The following is a 16,289-nucleotide window of genomic DNA, read 5'->3' as shown; positions in this document are numbered from 1 at the left end:
TCTGGCTTCCTTCAAGATTGAGCTCAAATTCCAAGAGTGCTCTCCCAGTTCTTCCAGCTGCTAAAGCCTTCCTCTCTAAGGTATCTGCTGCTGACTCCAGCACTTATTTGCTTGCACAGTGTCTTCCCCTTTAGAATATAAGCTCCTTGAGAACACAGATTGTTTGTGCCTTTCTTTGTGTCCCCAGCCTTAGCCCAGTGCCTAGCACACTGGAGCACTTAATGTTATTATAGCACAATTATGGTTCTCCCATATTATCAAATGATCCAACAGGCTATTAGTGAGTTCTTCAAGTTATTGCCTATTTCAATTCAGAAGACTGAATATTACAGGATGGGGAGGAGGGAGTTGGATATCCATGGATTTCCATGGATATAACATACAACAAAAAGGATTTTTTGGATTTCATTGAGGAATCAAACAAGTAAGCAAGATAATACTATTGTGAAGTCATAGGTGAGGCTTATCTGGCAAAATTTTATAAAGTAAAATGTTGCTAATACCATATTGCATCAATATAACTGAAGTATGCTACTTTTAATAAGCTAACATTTATGTAGCACTTAGGTAGGCACTGGTGTCTGGGAGATAAGTGCTGTTATTATCTTTATTTTACAGATGAGAAAATTGTGGCTAAGAGAGGTCAAATGGCTTGCCCAGAATCACACAGCTAGTAAGTGTCTGAGACCACATTTAAACTCAGATCTTACTGGTTCCTAGCCCGGTGCCCTACTGCAGTACTACTGTCTTAGCTACTACAGGAGACTTACAGTTTTTCACTTTACTAACTAGTTTCTTTGGCTTGTCAGAGATGGCTGCCACTATTCCCTAGCTTAGTTAATAACTTACTTCTTCAAAGTTGAATATTTTTTGGTTATTTACATAATATTATAGGATCACTTTTTAATTTAACAAACATTTATTGGCATACTATATGCAAAACACTGTGCTAGGGGTAGGAGATATATAGATAAACAATTTTGTCATTGAGCACACGGATGATATGGTCTAATGGAAAAGATATGACATATCTTGTGTGCAAAGTAGAATTCAGAACAAAGAAGAGATGCTAGTAAAAAAAATTATGTTTACTGTATTCCAGGCACTGTGCTAAGATTTGGTGATAATATAAGAATATTTTGTCATGTTAAATTTGAAGGAAGAGAAAGAAGTCAACAGGCAGAGAAGTAGAAAGGAATATGACATCCAAGGAGTAGGGAGTGGGGAAGGCCTGTGCTGATATATGACAGCAGGCACATGCAGGGTGAAATCAATAGTAACATGGATGAATTAGAGTATGTATGAATTCAGAGAGTAATTTGAATTAAGCCTGGAAGGGTCAATTGCAACTAGTTTATGAAGAGTATTCAAGTGTTTCTATTTTCTTCAAAAAAACATTTACTACTTATTTGAGCAGAAGATTGACATATTAAGGCCTATATTCAGAATTTTAATTGCTCATCTTCATGAAGGATGGATTAGGGAGGACAGAGACTGGGAGTAGGGAGACTAGTGAGAGAAGGCTCTTGCAATAATTAACAAGCAGGAGATAATGAAGACAGCAGTGTGAATGAAAAGGAGAATCAGACCTGGCTAAAGAACAACTGACAGAATTTAGCAGCTGACAGAGTGAAGGGTCAAAGGTGATTCTGAGGTTTTGAAGCTAGATAACTGGGAGAATGTCAAGAGAAAGAGGGATGGATGTCTTGATATAGAAATTATAAAAGCTTTAAGAACTTGATCTAGAAATGAAGTTTCCTTCGTGGTTGTTTTTTTTGGGGGGGGGTTGTTTTTTTGTTTTTGGAAAGGGAGATAGAAAAATCCTTTCTAGCACAAGCAACTGCAGATATATTATTGTTTGGTAACTTACTGTGATGGTTTGAATATGGGCTTTCATAATTCTCTTAATGCTATTTCTTTTCTAATGTAAAAGATGGCATAAAAATGACAAAAATACACACAATCTTACAATTACCATGGGCATCTATTTTCTTATAGTGTTTACAATAGACTTTACAAAGTGCAAAGTCTATTTAAAGTGGACATAGTCTTCCTAGTAAAATTTAAGAGGGGTAGTATGTTCTGTGGTACCAAAGTAGCCATTCTGTAGCATATGTCCAGAATTCTTCTTAGTAGCTGAAGCTCAAAATTTTACAGTTCCCTATAAACTAACCTGTATCTCTGTCATACTTTAGGGAAAAGAATGTTGCCTAAAATAAAACTCTCTGCAGGTATAGTGATGTAAAATCAGAAAGCCCTAGCTCTGTTGCAATAACATTTCAGCTGTTCTCATGACTCAGCTTCAGAGCTAGATCCCATTGACCTATCCCAGTTAGCAGTCACTTTCTTAAGCTTCCTAACTAAAAATAGAAATGCTGCACTATATTTATTGGAGCTTGTTTTTTTGTAGGGCAGGAGGTTGAAATGAGAGGGAGAAGTGGGGAAAGGAAATTCAGGTGAGAGGTGGATTGGTGAACATGTTTATGTACATTAAAATGAGCTTAAATTATTTTATTTTTCAGTACCCAAATGTGTTTTTGATCCTGTTTGTTTAATTGCACAAAGAATAATAAAACTATTATTGGTATCCTACAGTCAAACTTCCAAAGTAGCAATATTAATGTTCTACTAAAGTGGTCCTTAATAGATTCAAATAAGATTTAATGAAGCTTTCTTTTTAAAGTTTCTAATGCCTAATGCTTAGAAGGGACATTAACATTAGTCCACCTTCACACACTTTGGATACTTTAATACATAATTGGATCCTATACATGTGTGCTCATACTATAAAACTCTTATCCATCTCATCTTGGATATGGGGATCCACATTTTTGGACTATTTCTCATCAAATAGTTCTTTAATGACATTGATAATGCTTCCTCTCCTTTTTTTATAATATGACTTTTTCATTTATGATACGATTTCTTAAACTGGATATCGTCTAGGCATCTCAGCTCAACTTGTCCAAAAGAGAAATCATTATCTTTCCTCCAGAGCCTTTACCTGATTTTCCTGTTACTGTCAAGGACATCACTCAGGTTCAAAACCTTGATTTCATCCTCAGCTTCCTACTCTCACCCTACATATTCAGTCTGTTGTCAGATCATGCCCCATTTTCACATCTGCCCTCATAACCACTGCCCTAATACAACCTTTGTCACCTTTCATCTTGACTATTGCAGTAGCCTTTTAATTTATCTCCCTGCCTCAAATCTACTCTAGTCCATCCCTTACTTAGCTGCCAAAGTGATTTTCTTAAAGCAAAGGTCTGACCATGTCATTATCACCACTCAGTAAGCTCCAAGAACTGTTGACTCGAGGATCAAATATATAAAGTCCTCTGTTTTGCCTTTAAAAGCCTTCTAACTTTACATTTTTCTTTTACTTTATCCCCCTCTGTAGCAGCAAGCACCCCAGCGTCCCCAGGGTGTCTGCCAACACAGGTTCTTGGATCTTCTTTGATAAAGGAAAGCAACTCAAAATGGGTTAACAAGCTTACTTTAATCAGTCAAATATGTATTGTTTACCTAGTTCAGGGGGAAAAGGTCGGCACCCCGAACTTCAAAGTATACAGACAGAATTATCAAGACAGAAACATATCAAGTAGACAGATTTCCAAACTGTCCAACCATTACATCCATACCAAACAACATCTGGGTTTCAAAGCTGGGGGCCTCTGGACAACGGCTAGCCCAAAGTTTCATCAAATAAACAAAGCCTCACATAGCCTTTTCCTGGCTCAGAGAATGTAACAACCTTTTGGACCCACTGGACCTGCTGAAAAACAAGCCTCTTACCCCAGGCTCCAGGTGCACTTTAGCCTAGGGGCAGGGAAGATCTTTACATTTACATTCCCATTACACCCTCTGAGCATTCTACAATATGGCTCCACTAGCATTATTGGTGTTCCTAGCATACAACTCTAGGTCTACTGATTGTGTCTTTGTATTGGATGTCATATCCCACATTCCTAGAGTGGAATCTCCCTTCACCACCACTTCTTAGCCTCCCTGATTTCCTTTAGTATTCAACTCAAATTCGACTGCTAGAGGCCTTTGCCTATCCTCTGCTTTTCATGCCTTCCTTCTGAGAGTATTGTCCTTGAGTAGTTTAATCACATGGGGTTTTCTCGACAAAAAGTGGTTTGCCATTTCATTCTGCAGATTATTTCCTATCTATTCTGTATATGTTGTATGTATCTAATTATTTTATGTGTTATGTCCTTCATCAGTGTGGAAGCTCCTTGATGACACGGACAATGTTTTTGTCATTCTTTGTATCCCTAATGCTTAGCACAATACTTGACACATAATAAGCACTTAATAAATGCTTATTAACTGACTGACTGACTGACTGTTGTAATCTACCTTTACTCACGATGCACATCTCAGTTATTCTTTGGATAATCCTTATTCTCTGGCCTTTGGAGTCTTAGGTATTCCATGACGGGTAGCCATACACCGATGGAGGAAATTTTTCCCAAAGGAGATACTCCATCCTTGGCTCCAGGCATTTTTTCTGACTATCTCCCTTGCCTGGACTGCTCTTCTACCTCATCTCTACCTTCTGTCTTCTATTTTATACAATCTGTAATGATTCTGACTGTAATTTCTTGACTGTCCTTGGTGAAAAATTTATCATTTAACGAAAAAATCATCATAGTTTTTTTCCTTTGCATTGTTCTCCTGGCTTTATCTTTACATATCCTAAGGATAATTTAACTTGAATCTTTAAAATGTTTTTCCCTCTACTGCATCTCCTATGACACATTAGTACTAATAATCTTCTAAAACCCCCCTAAATGAGATTTTACAAACAAGTTTGTATTCTAAACCATTTCTTCCTTTGGTTTTCATATAACTGTGTTTGGCAAGGAAATCAAATATTTGTTATTGGAAATTGTTTCTTTTTATAATGACTGTCCATTTTCTTTGAGGCTGGAAGGAGCTATAATGGTTTGTTTTTACAGGTCAGATTAGAGTTACTTTCATTGTATTCTGTACCTTTTTCTAGCTAATTCAGAACTAATTCCTATGTGCATGTAATTTTACAGGATTTTGGTCTCATTTTTTATTCCTGTGCTGTGTTTTCCAATGTAGTTTTCACCATAATCACCAGTGTCTTTTATCAGATTTTTCATATAATTTATTTACCTTTTTGTGCAACAGATATTGACAATCAGAAATTATTTTCTTAATTATATTTTTCTGATGTTCATCATGAGCCACTGCAATAGATGTCTACCCTCCCTCTCAGAAAACATAAAAGCTCCAGAGAACATCTCTTTCCCTTCTCTCCCACAAGGAATGCAAAAGTCTATTCAAATCTGCCATGATTAGGAATGCAAAGAGTCATGTCATTCTATTCTTGAAGTGGTTTCCATATCCTCTCTTTCTTAGGATATTGTCCTGCAGTCTAATGCTTCTCTCTCCTGATTCACTATATTGGTGCTGCAGCTCACCTCCCTATTACTACCATGCTAAGACCAGGGCAAAGCCTCTTTTGTTGAACTTTACCCAGATGACACCGAAAGCCTCCAATGCCTCACAAAACTTGTCTCTAGAATCCAGCCTAGAATCTGAGCCTTAACATCTTATGTTCACTTCCACAGCCCAAGCAAGGACTTGCCTCAGTTTACTATACCCATCACCTCTAAGATCAGAGCTCTAGGTACCAGCAGCTCCAGATCTTTCACCTCTAGGAGCCTATAATACTTAGAACCCAGCCTAGGACCAAAAATACAGATACTAGTCATCTTGCTGGTAGAAATTTACAGGATGAGCTGATCTCACCAAGCCCAAGAAATTTCTTCCCTAGTGCTTGAAAGAGAATTAACTGCCCTCTTCCATTTATAGGACACTTGAGAATTAGATCCCCAATGAAAAGATACAAAACGCATAGTCAAGCAAAACAAATTCCCATATTGGCCATGCCCCCAAATATTTCTTATTCTGCATTTTGAGTCCATCGTCTCTTTGTCAGGAAGTAGATTAGATTGTGAGGCTTCAGTGGGGTGAAGGAGTAACTTAATCATGAGAAGTGTGTAGGCTGAGGAACTGAGGGGTTAGGGTATTTGAGGGAGAATCAATATATGTTAAATGATGTATTATGTACATCTGAAATGTATGTACATTGTATTACAAAATAATGTATGTATTCCTCTAATATATTTATGATGTTACCTTTTATATCTATGTATCCATGAAGCTTATCTTAGTATATAGTATGAGACAGTTGAATTCTTATTTCTGCCAGACTACTTTCCAGACTTCCCAGCCATTTTTGTTGAAGAACAAGTCTTTGCCATAGTATCCTGGGAACTTTGTGTTTATTGAATATACTAGGTTTATTAAAAATACTAGGTTCATTAGGTTCTATATGTTATATACATAATATTAGGTTAAAATTAAAGTTAGTTCCTTTTAAGCCTGTGAGGCAATAGAATTGCCCCCAAGGTCCACTTGGTTCCCTCTTCTTCATTTTATTTTAGATGAAATGTTCTGAATTCATTCACAAGTGCTCCTACCCCCAAATTAGGAAAATTCCTAACACCTATGCAGAAGTTAGGTCCATAACTTTATTTTTATTTTTATATCTGTGTCTAGTTACTTGCTGGTATTTTTGTAATTGAGGCAAAATTAAATTTGCTGGAAACATGTGGATAATGAAACAGCCGATTATATTATATACTGTTTGTTATTAGGCATTAATAGGGGAAGCTGGGAAAAAATGAACCTTCTCTTGAGACTTTGCTCAGCTATTATGCTCAGTTCTGAGTTATTTGTGTCGCCATTGTCTCTCTTCCATATCTCCCTTCTCTTCCACAGCACAATCTTCCCTTTGTTCCTCATAGGTGTTCCAGAAATATCGTTCTTTTTCCTACTTCTTGAAGCTGGAGGCTCACAATCTCTCCCCAGTTCTGAGATAGCTTCTTCCTAACAGACTTGATTGTTTCAAGACCCTGTTCATACTCAGTTTGATTTAATCAAAAACTGTTCTTCCCCTCCTTAAAACACCAGAGCCAGAATGGGGCGATTTGAACCCTACCTTTACACTCTCCCTCCTATTTTAATTTGTCGTCCTTAAAAAATCTACTTGAGATTTAGTTGGCTGGTTGGTTTTGTCACAAATCCTGGATACCTCTTTTGTGACTTGAGGTTCTGCATTATCTGATTTTTTTTAAATTTCTGTCCTCCAGTTCTTATCATAATGTAGCTTTTCTCTCTTAACAGTCTGGGATGAAACACAACTCCCACAGTCTTCAGTGACCTAGTCTTCCCTTTCAAGGTAGTCAGTCCAAGCCTTGCTGGAATGATTTTACATTCTAATTTTATGTTACTTAATCTTACACTAATTAACCTCTATTTTTTTAGCCAGTAGCAAAGAGTTTTTGATAATTACTGCTTAGTGGTATAATTTAAGATATGATACTGCTAAATCCCCTTCTTTCCCATTTTAAAAATTATTTCCCTTGAAATTCTTAACTTTTTGTCAGTTCCTCCAGATGAAATTTTTTTTTATACTTCTAAAACATACTCCTTTGGTAGTTTGGTTTGTATTGCACTGAATAAATAAGTTAAGTAGTATCATAATTTTTATTATATATTCTCAATCTATCCATGAGCGATTAATATTTCTTTACTAAATTTGTCTGTCTTTATTACCATAAAAAATATAAAGAGTGTTTTTGCTGCAGTTGTTTCCATATGCTTTCTGTATGTATCTTGATAGGTAGCCTCCCAAATATTTTATACATTCTTTAATGATTCTGAGTGTAATTTTCTGTCTCTTTATTCTGAGTTGTTGTTTTTTAATACACAGAAATGCTTTATGTGAATGTTTCATAAATACTACAACTTTGATAAAGTTATTAATCGTTTCAGTTAATTTCTAGATAACTCTTGAGTTTGTTAGACATTTTCTCAAAAGTGGATGAAGTAATAATCCTGTCATTTAAGGAAAACAACTGATAATATTTGTTACCAATATTAAAATTCAGGCTTTTAGTGAAAATTAGAATTTTGGAAAATAGGTACCTAACACCATGACTATGACAGCTTCCAACACTTAAAAGATTTTTCTGAGGAGATCAGTGGTGACAATAACAAATGTGATTTATTTTTATATTGTATAGTGAAATGTGTCAATATTTGGAAAATCTGAATAACTCAGTGAACCAATATTTTTTAAATGGCCAGTGCATACATGGATTCAAAATCATACATTAATTAAATATAATAATAATAACTAATATTTACATAAGTGTTATCAATTCAAAGTACAAGGTAGACTAATGGATTTCTAAATAACAAACTATAAAAAGTTTATTGATATGGTTTCAGATTACATATTGCAACTAACCCTTAAGAAACTATCACTTTTCAACTTTTGGTAGACTATTCAAATTATCTAGAAAAGCTATTAAAATACTCCTCCCTTTTCCAACTACATATCTGTAGGAAGCCAGACTTTCTTCATATACTCCCAACCAAAATAACACTTAGCAAAAGAAGTAGGTATGAGAATCTAGCCATCTTCTGCTAGCTACCATACATTAAAGTAGTAGTAGTAATTGTCGTTTTTCAGTGGTTCAGTCATGTCAGACTCTTTGTAACCCCATAGACCATAGTATGCCAGGCCCTTCTGTCCTCCACTATCTCTCAAAGTCTGTCCAAGTTCATGTTTGTTGTTTCCATGACACTGTCCATCCATTGCATCCCATGCTGTCCTCTTTTCCTTTTGCCTTTAATCTTTCCCAACATCAGGGTCTTTTCCAATGAATCCTATCTTCTCATTATTTGGCCAACAGATTTAAGCTTTAGCTTTCTATTTGACCTTCCAGTGAATTGCCTGAATTAATTTCTTTAAGTACTAACTGATTTGATCTCCTTGCTGTTCAAGGGACTCTCAAAAGTCTTCTTCAGCACTATAATTCAAAAACGTTGATTCTGCAATATTTAGCTTTCCTTATAGTCCAGCTCTCTCAGCCATACATTGCTACTGGAAAAATCATAGCTTTGACTATACAGACGTTTATCAGCAAGATGATTTCTCTACTTTTTAATATGCTGTCCAGATTTGCCATAGCTTTCCTTCCAAGGAGGAAGAGATTTATAAAAATGTAAAACAGCGCCACTTTTCTCACTAATTTTTAATAATTAAGTTTATTTTTAATAAAAAATAATACGTATGTTCACTTCTAATGAATTTACTAGTGTTACTTAATTTTTTTTAATTTACCAGTTTTAATTTCTGACATGATAAATATTGAAGGATATAATGAAGGATGCACTAAAGCCAGCTCAAAGTAGCTTGTAGGAACTACTTCTTAAATTTTCAGTGTATTTAACCCTTGAAAATTCCAAAAGACTTGATTGCTGTCTCCAATGATTTGCAGTTTTGCTGATTTTTCTAAACCTAAAGTAATGGAGATAATGTTTATTAATACAGATTAAACTTAAAGGTGTATTCTGCATGCATTTTGGGGGGAGAGCCAATTATTGAACCAGAACACCACTAGATATAACTTAATACACAAAAGTTCTTTGGGTTCCTCAGTAAATTTTAAGAGTATTTTCAAGGGGGTGGCTAGGTGGAGCAGTGAATAGAGCACTGGCCTTGGAGACAGGAGGACCTGAGTTCAAATCCGGCCTCATACACTTAACACAAAAGCTAGCCATGTGACCTTGGGAAAGTAACTTAACCTAACCAATTGCCCTCCAAAAAGCGGGGAAAAAAAGAGTGTTTTTTAAGAGTCCTGAGATCCAAAAATTTTACAACTACTGCTATAGTACAAGTGTTCTTAAGCTTTCTGTGTTTTTTAGGCCCCTTTAATAATCTTGTGAAGCCTATAGGACCCTTTCTCAGAATAATATTTTAACTGAAAATAAGTTGCATTGTAAAGGAAACCAATTATTTTTCAATAGTTACCAAAATACATATTTTTTATGTCCATGGACCCCAGGTTAAGAGTCATGAATCCATGGTCTCAACCATTTGGGAGTTTCTTCCAATAATGCATATCTCAGACCATTCATGGCTACCCATCCTGTGTGACTCTCATCTATATTGTCCCAAAGGTTCACATAAGAGGTCCATCCAACCTGCCAAAAGCATTCCCTACTTTCTTCTAACATTGAAAAGATCTCCTGGATGGAGCCTCTGGCTAGTCACCTGTTATTCCTTCCTTATTCTTACCATCCAGAGGAAAGACCAGATGGATGAACAACTTCTATTGCCCAGATTTCACCCTACAGCTGAATGGACAGCTTTGTAGTATGTATTTCTGGGACAGATGATACAGACTGACAGTGAGCTGGGCCCAGAGTTGAAGAGGAGGAAAGGCTGGTTTACTTTTGGGAAACTGCAAAACTCTTTTACTGAGCCCAGCCTTCCCAAAAAAGCAAAGGCCTATCTTTTATCTTTTCAGTTCAGACATATTACCAGTGTTAGTATATGGCAGCAAAATCTGAAACTCTACTGACTCCAAAAAACTAAAGATTAGTATCATACAGAGGGCAATGGAAAGATGTATGGTGACTGTGAACAGGTGTAGCACAATATTTACAGCACCCATGATCATGATAAATAACATGAATATAAGTATCGCATGATGTTCAATTGCAAAATATAACAAACTGTCCAGATAGAGGACAGAACTGAAGCATTTATTTAGACACCAGAAAACTTAATCCCAAAATCAGTAAGCCAATTCCATCATAGTACCAAAGATACTCAGAAGCTGTAATAACACTGAGAGCCACAGCATCCTTCAGCCTTCCCATAAAACAATACAAAATCAGTATTTACTCACAAACCTCTCTATCTCCTTGCCTCAACCTTCTCTCTCTCTGACCAGCTTCCTGTGGGCTCTGCTTCCCTTCAGCAAGCTCCTCCTAACCACAGGCTCCATGTGACTACATTCAGCCTATCAGGGGGCAGAGTTTATCTTCACAGAAGGGAAGTTTCCTGTGGTCTCTGCTCCCCTCTAGCAAATTCCCTCCATCACAGGCTCCATGTGATTACATTCAGCCTATTAGGGGGCAGAGTTTACTTTCAAAGCAGGGGAGGTCTTCAAACTCTCCCCTAAGTCTGTTAAGGGGCAGGGAAGATCTTTAAATTCCCATTCTCATTACAACAGGTTGCAACATAAACTCAACTAGAAACATGGAGAACAAGAGTAATGAATGTTTTTAAGGTATCATCACAGGAAAGGAAGATGAGTTATTCACATGCCATGTAATATACAATAGCTAAATTTGGGACAAAGTGTAAGTTATCTGAGCTAGAGAGCACAGAAAAAGTAGCTTGCTTTGTTATTCCACTTAATTTTTTCTTTAATATATTAATGTTTTTAACATTAGGTATCTGTAGCCATCTATATAAGAGAATGTTTTCCAGCCTGAACCCAGTTATAAAGATGTGTTGATGTTGCAACTTCCATTTCTGATTCTAACTTCAAACACCACTACTCAACTCGGGTTCATAATAAATTCACATTGTTAGAAAGAGTACGAATAAATGAAATATAAAGTGTTTACTGTAAATAAATGAGGCAGCTAGGTGGTACCATGAATAGAACTATGGACCTGGAGTCAGGAATAACTGAATTCAAATACTCCTTCAAACACTAGCTAAGTAACCCCGAGGCCAGTCATCTAGCCTCTGCCTCAGTTTTCCCATCTGTAAAATATTTTTAAAATAAAAATACCTACCTCCTAGAATTGTTGTAAGGATAAAATGAGTTAAAATTTCTAAGGCACTTTACTTAAAATGCTACAAAAGTGCTAGTTGTTATGACTGTGTGTATTACAAAGGTTAGTGGGTTAATTTTCCCAAGAGTCACACTTCTCTGTGCAAGCGTCCATTGCACAAGTGCTGGGCGTAGTGGAGGAGAAATGGTGCAGATGGTAATCTAGCCCAAATGAATGGTTGAACGAGATGTGATTGAGAAATTCTACCTTGTTTGTCTTGTATCAACCCCTGATAATGCTAAGCATGTAGAATTTGCTCAATAAATATATATCTGAGCAATTCTTTTTTGTCCATCTTCATTATATATTCACCTAGTTAAATTTGGCCACTTACTAAGTGTACATTTTTGAGAAAGAAACCAGAAAGAACCGATTCTTTTCAGAAGTTGTATTCTCAACCCTGAAGGAAAATAGTCCCAGATCAAGACCAGTTATCTGAGCAATGAATACCATCTAGTGTCATAATTTTATGCAATGCCCTAATGTTAAAGTGGTGAATTCATACTAAGATTGTCCATCCTATGACTTTAAATAGAATTCTACTTCTGTTTCTTCAAATATGTTCCTTGGTTAGTATATTTCTGAATGAATGTACACTTTTCTAGGTACCCCATGTACATTCTCCATTTCCCCATTAAAATAAAAAACGATTAATGTTTGTTTCTAGTGCCATATAATGCCTAGTATTTTAAAATTAAATGAAAGCAAGCATTTACGGCACATATACTATATGCTTTTATCATTTTTAATGAATTGAGAAAGGCATGTGATGTCTAGAACAAAGCATAGAAACATTATTACATTTTTTGCTTAGAACTTAATTGAAAATAATTTGAAGTGTCATTTTATCATTTTTAAATCTTGTTACTAGTCTCTCATGCAAGGTTCAGATTTATTGTTATACAGTAAATCTGTCATCTACAGAATTCCCATGATAACTATCAACCTGATTTTATAATTCGCTTCAATGACAAATAGACTATAACAATTAAGATTATTGATTTCTATAATGACATTGTCATCCTAATGTAAAAACTTTTCTTATTCACTGTAAAGTATTATTTCTATTAAACCTATAAAATAGATTTTTGCCATTTAGGGAAATTATATATTGCACCTTGGGTTTTTTTTAACTGCCTCTTGATGCAGTGTTATTGTATAATAGTTGACACTGAAAGTTAGATTATTATCTAAGGACTACTGTTTTTATTTTTTAGTAAGTAGGCATTCTGCCATTTTGTAAGTTTGAAGTTATGCTATGTAGAAATATTTTGTTTTATTTCCATTTCTAGAATAGGCATTCAAAGAATTATGGTTCCTACAGTCTTAGTATTTGTTTTGTCCCTAATAATTTAACGTTTGCATTTCCAAAAAAATTTAATGTAGAGATTACAAAATTTGAGTGAATGAGTTAATCACTTGTAATAATACCTTACCTTTGCTGAAACTTTATCTTTAATATCCATCCCTAAGTTAATTTCCCAGGATGCCCACAATTTTTATCTATTCTAATAATTCTCCTGATTCAATTTGCTTGAGTGTTAATGAAACTTTTATCCAATGTATATTATTGTTTTTATGTAATCTTAAGTAATCTAATTATTACTAGTAATAAATGGTACAAACTCCTTTATTATGGGTAAGAATTTGTATGATACATTGCTTATCTTGAAGCATTTAGTCCTAAATGATTAATACAAAACATGATTTTGCAAATATTGGGAACATTTCCAAGTGGCTACCTGGTTAGTGGATGGAGGTAACTTAGAATAAATACTGGAAAACTAGAAAAACATTATTTTTACTTTATTTGTCTATATCTTTTTCAGTTTCAACAGGCTGGGGAGACATGCCTAATGTTCATTCAAAGACTGAAGCTTCTTGGGGAGAATCATCATCTCCTGCTGCTACAGTTGATAATGGCACAGCAGCTTGGGGAAAGCCACCCAGCAGTGGCGCAGGATGGGGAGATAATTCTGAGCCATCAGGGACATTTGGAAGAACAAGTGCCCCAGCTACTGCCCCAGCCCTGTGCAAACAAGGTAAGCAAGATATAATATTTTGTTGTCACATTTTAAAAATTGAGGATATATTTAATGATTAGGAAACTTAATTATTACCTTATTTATATTAAGGCATGTGTTTTACACATAATTCAGGGAGATTAATTTTGACTGATCTGTTCATATACAGAGAGATCTACAATTGCAAAGTCTCCTTGGCTCTATTCTGCTACTTTGAGCTTTACACACTTTACTAGTTGAAGTTACAGTCCTAATGGCTTAGAAGTCGAAAGTTCAGTGTTAATTCTAAAGTACCACTCCCAAGATCCCATTGCAGTGAAACAGTGTTTACTATGTGTATTACAGATCCATTAAGTAGATATGTGTTTTTTTTTCCTTCCAGCTTCAAAATCTATGCAAGAAGGCTGGAGCAGTGGTGGGGATGAAATGAACCTCACTACCAATCAGTGGGAAGATGAAGAAGGAGATGTGTGGAATAATGCTGCTTCACAAGAAAGCAACTCCTCCTGCAGTTCCTGGGGGAATGCCCCAAAGAAAGGACTTCAAAAGGTAGAATTTTCTTTTAGAAGAAAAAGAGAGATAAACCAGGGCAAGTTAAGATACTTTAAGTAATAATTAGAAGTCTTCCTCTTTTACACAGTTATTATGGGAAAATTAAAATTAAGTCAAGTTGGTTCAGCAGTGTTGGAAGCTATTGTACCCATGTGCAAAATAACTTTTTTGCACTTAAACTGAGAAGTAGAAATCATTAATGTTGATGGGCCCCACACACATGCCAAACACACAGGCCAAATTTTACAGTTAAAATATTGAATTAAAAATTTGAATCATCATCTGACTGACTTTGAAATTCAGTCACTATGAGCCTAGATTTTAACTTATTTTTGAAAGTCAGCATGGTAAAGGAGAAACTGTGCTGGATTTGGAGTAAGAAAACATAAATCACTTAACCCCTGTATGCCTCATTTTCCCCATATGCAAATTTAGGTCTTGGATAATATGACTTTTAAGGTCCCTAAACCTATGATCGTATGACTATATGATGTAATAATGATTAAATTGAACTAATAAGATGATTATATGATGAAAGAGAATAATTTAATAATATCCTCATGCAGTTTTATTGCATAGTTTTGAAAACCTTTGTAAAGAGTATTTTCTTGGGGGTGGCTAGGTGGCACAGTGAGTGGAGTGCCGGCCCTGGAGTCAGAAGGACCTGAGTTTGGATCCGGCCTCAAACACACACACAAAAAAATACTAGCCATGTGACCTCGGGCAAGTTACTTAACCCCAATTGCCCTCCAAAGGAAAAAAAAAAAAGCAAAAAAAAAAACCTATTTTCTAGGGTCTTTTGTTCTTCTCTGCATTTATCCTTTCTGTATTGTCCCTTTTCTATCTTTCAATAATTGACCTTTCTTTCCTTTTCTCCATTATAAAGGCTTTATAGAAATAGAAAAAAAAAACTAAATAAAATGATTTTTTTTGTTTCTCACACTCTTTCTTATCTTTTTGTTTGAAAGACCTTATTTTGTGTCAGTATTTTTTTTTAAAGCAATTGGGGTTAAGTAACTTGCTCAAGGTTACATGGCCAGTTATTTCTGGTTGTGGTGCTAAATATCTAGGCCTGGATTTGATCCCCAGGTCATCCCTACACTGGAGCTGGTGCTCTTACTTGCTGTGCTACCTGGCCACCCCTTGATCTTTATATTTTTAAAGTCCTAAAAGCTACCATGTTATTTTTAGTTAGACTTCTTTAGTGCTCAGTATGTTTTGAATAAGAGCATTTAATTTTGAAAATGTACATTTATAATTAGCTGCATTCATTCTGAGGAAGAAGTAATTGTTTTGCCTTTCCAGTTAATGAATTATTTTTATGCACACATCCCTGCCTATGAATACTGAAACAATCCTTAATATTAGCAATGAACATATATTAAAAATTTCCCAGAATACAAAAATTATTAACTAGTGATCCAAAGAGATTTTCTAATTTTAAACTGCATTAGATTAGGATCATGCATTATTTTTTGTAAATACAGCAAAGAAATGATTAATAGATTTTTTTTCTTTTGACTACATTTCATTTGTCTAGGGCATGAAGACATCTAGCAAGCAAGATGAGGCCTGGATCATGAACCGTCTGATTAAACAACTGACAGACATGGGCTTTCCGGTAATTAGCATTTTATTTTGTTGCTACTATGTCTTGCCACTAATATATAAATAACAGATTTTGTTAAATGATGAAATATAAATTTTTTCACTTGTGCTTACTGATCAGGAAAGGAGTTATTTTAAGGATGATGTTGAAATACACTTAGAAATTTACTATTTTATAGATTTCATTAGGAAAGTTATGGTGCCTTTGTAATCTATTCTATGATGAAAAAACAGCTTTAAAAAATAGCTAAAAGGGGGTGGCTAGGTGGCCCAGTGAATAGAGCACCAGCCCTGGCATCAGGAGGACCTGAGTTCAGATCCGGCCTCAAACACTTAACACAAAAACTAGTT

General features: G+C 35.4%; 1 protein-coding gene across 10 annotated transcripts in view; it reads left to right on the top strand.

The window, feature by feature from the left end:
* The window catches only part of TNRC6C (trinucleotide repeat containing adaptor 6C), a 280,735-nt gene that overhangs the window by 176,075 nt on the left and 88,371 nt on the right, over window positions 1–16,289 (top strand). For all 10 annotated transcript variants that reach the window (XM_069076734.1, XM_069076736.1, XM_069076735.1 and 7 more), the window contains 3 exons: window positions 13,584–13,796; window positions 14,161–14,327; window positions 15,871–15,951. In XM_069076734.1, coding sequence (XP_068932835.1) covers window positions 13,584–13,796; window positions 14,161–14,327; window positions 15,871–15,951 — 461 coding nt within the window. The remainder of the gene's footprint in view (window positions 1–13,583; window positions 13,797–14,160; window positions 14,328–15,870; window positions 15,952–16,289) is intronic.

This window comes from Petaurus breviceps, unplaced genomic scaffold (genome assembly GCF_028583685.1).
Source record: "Petaurus breviceps papuanus isolate PSGF00001 unplaced genomic scaffold, PetGlider_PUasm1.0 90925, whole genome shotgun sequence".
Taxonomy (NCBI): domain Eukaryota; kingdom Metazoa; phylum Chordata; class Mammalia; order Diprotodontia; family Petauridae; genus Petaurus; species Petaurus breviceps.
Note: the sequence above shows the minus strand (reverse complement) of the source record. Positions and strands in the feature narration are given on the sequence as shown.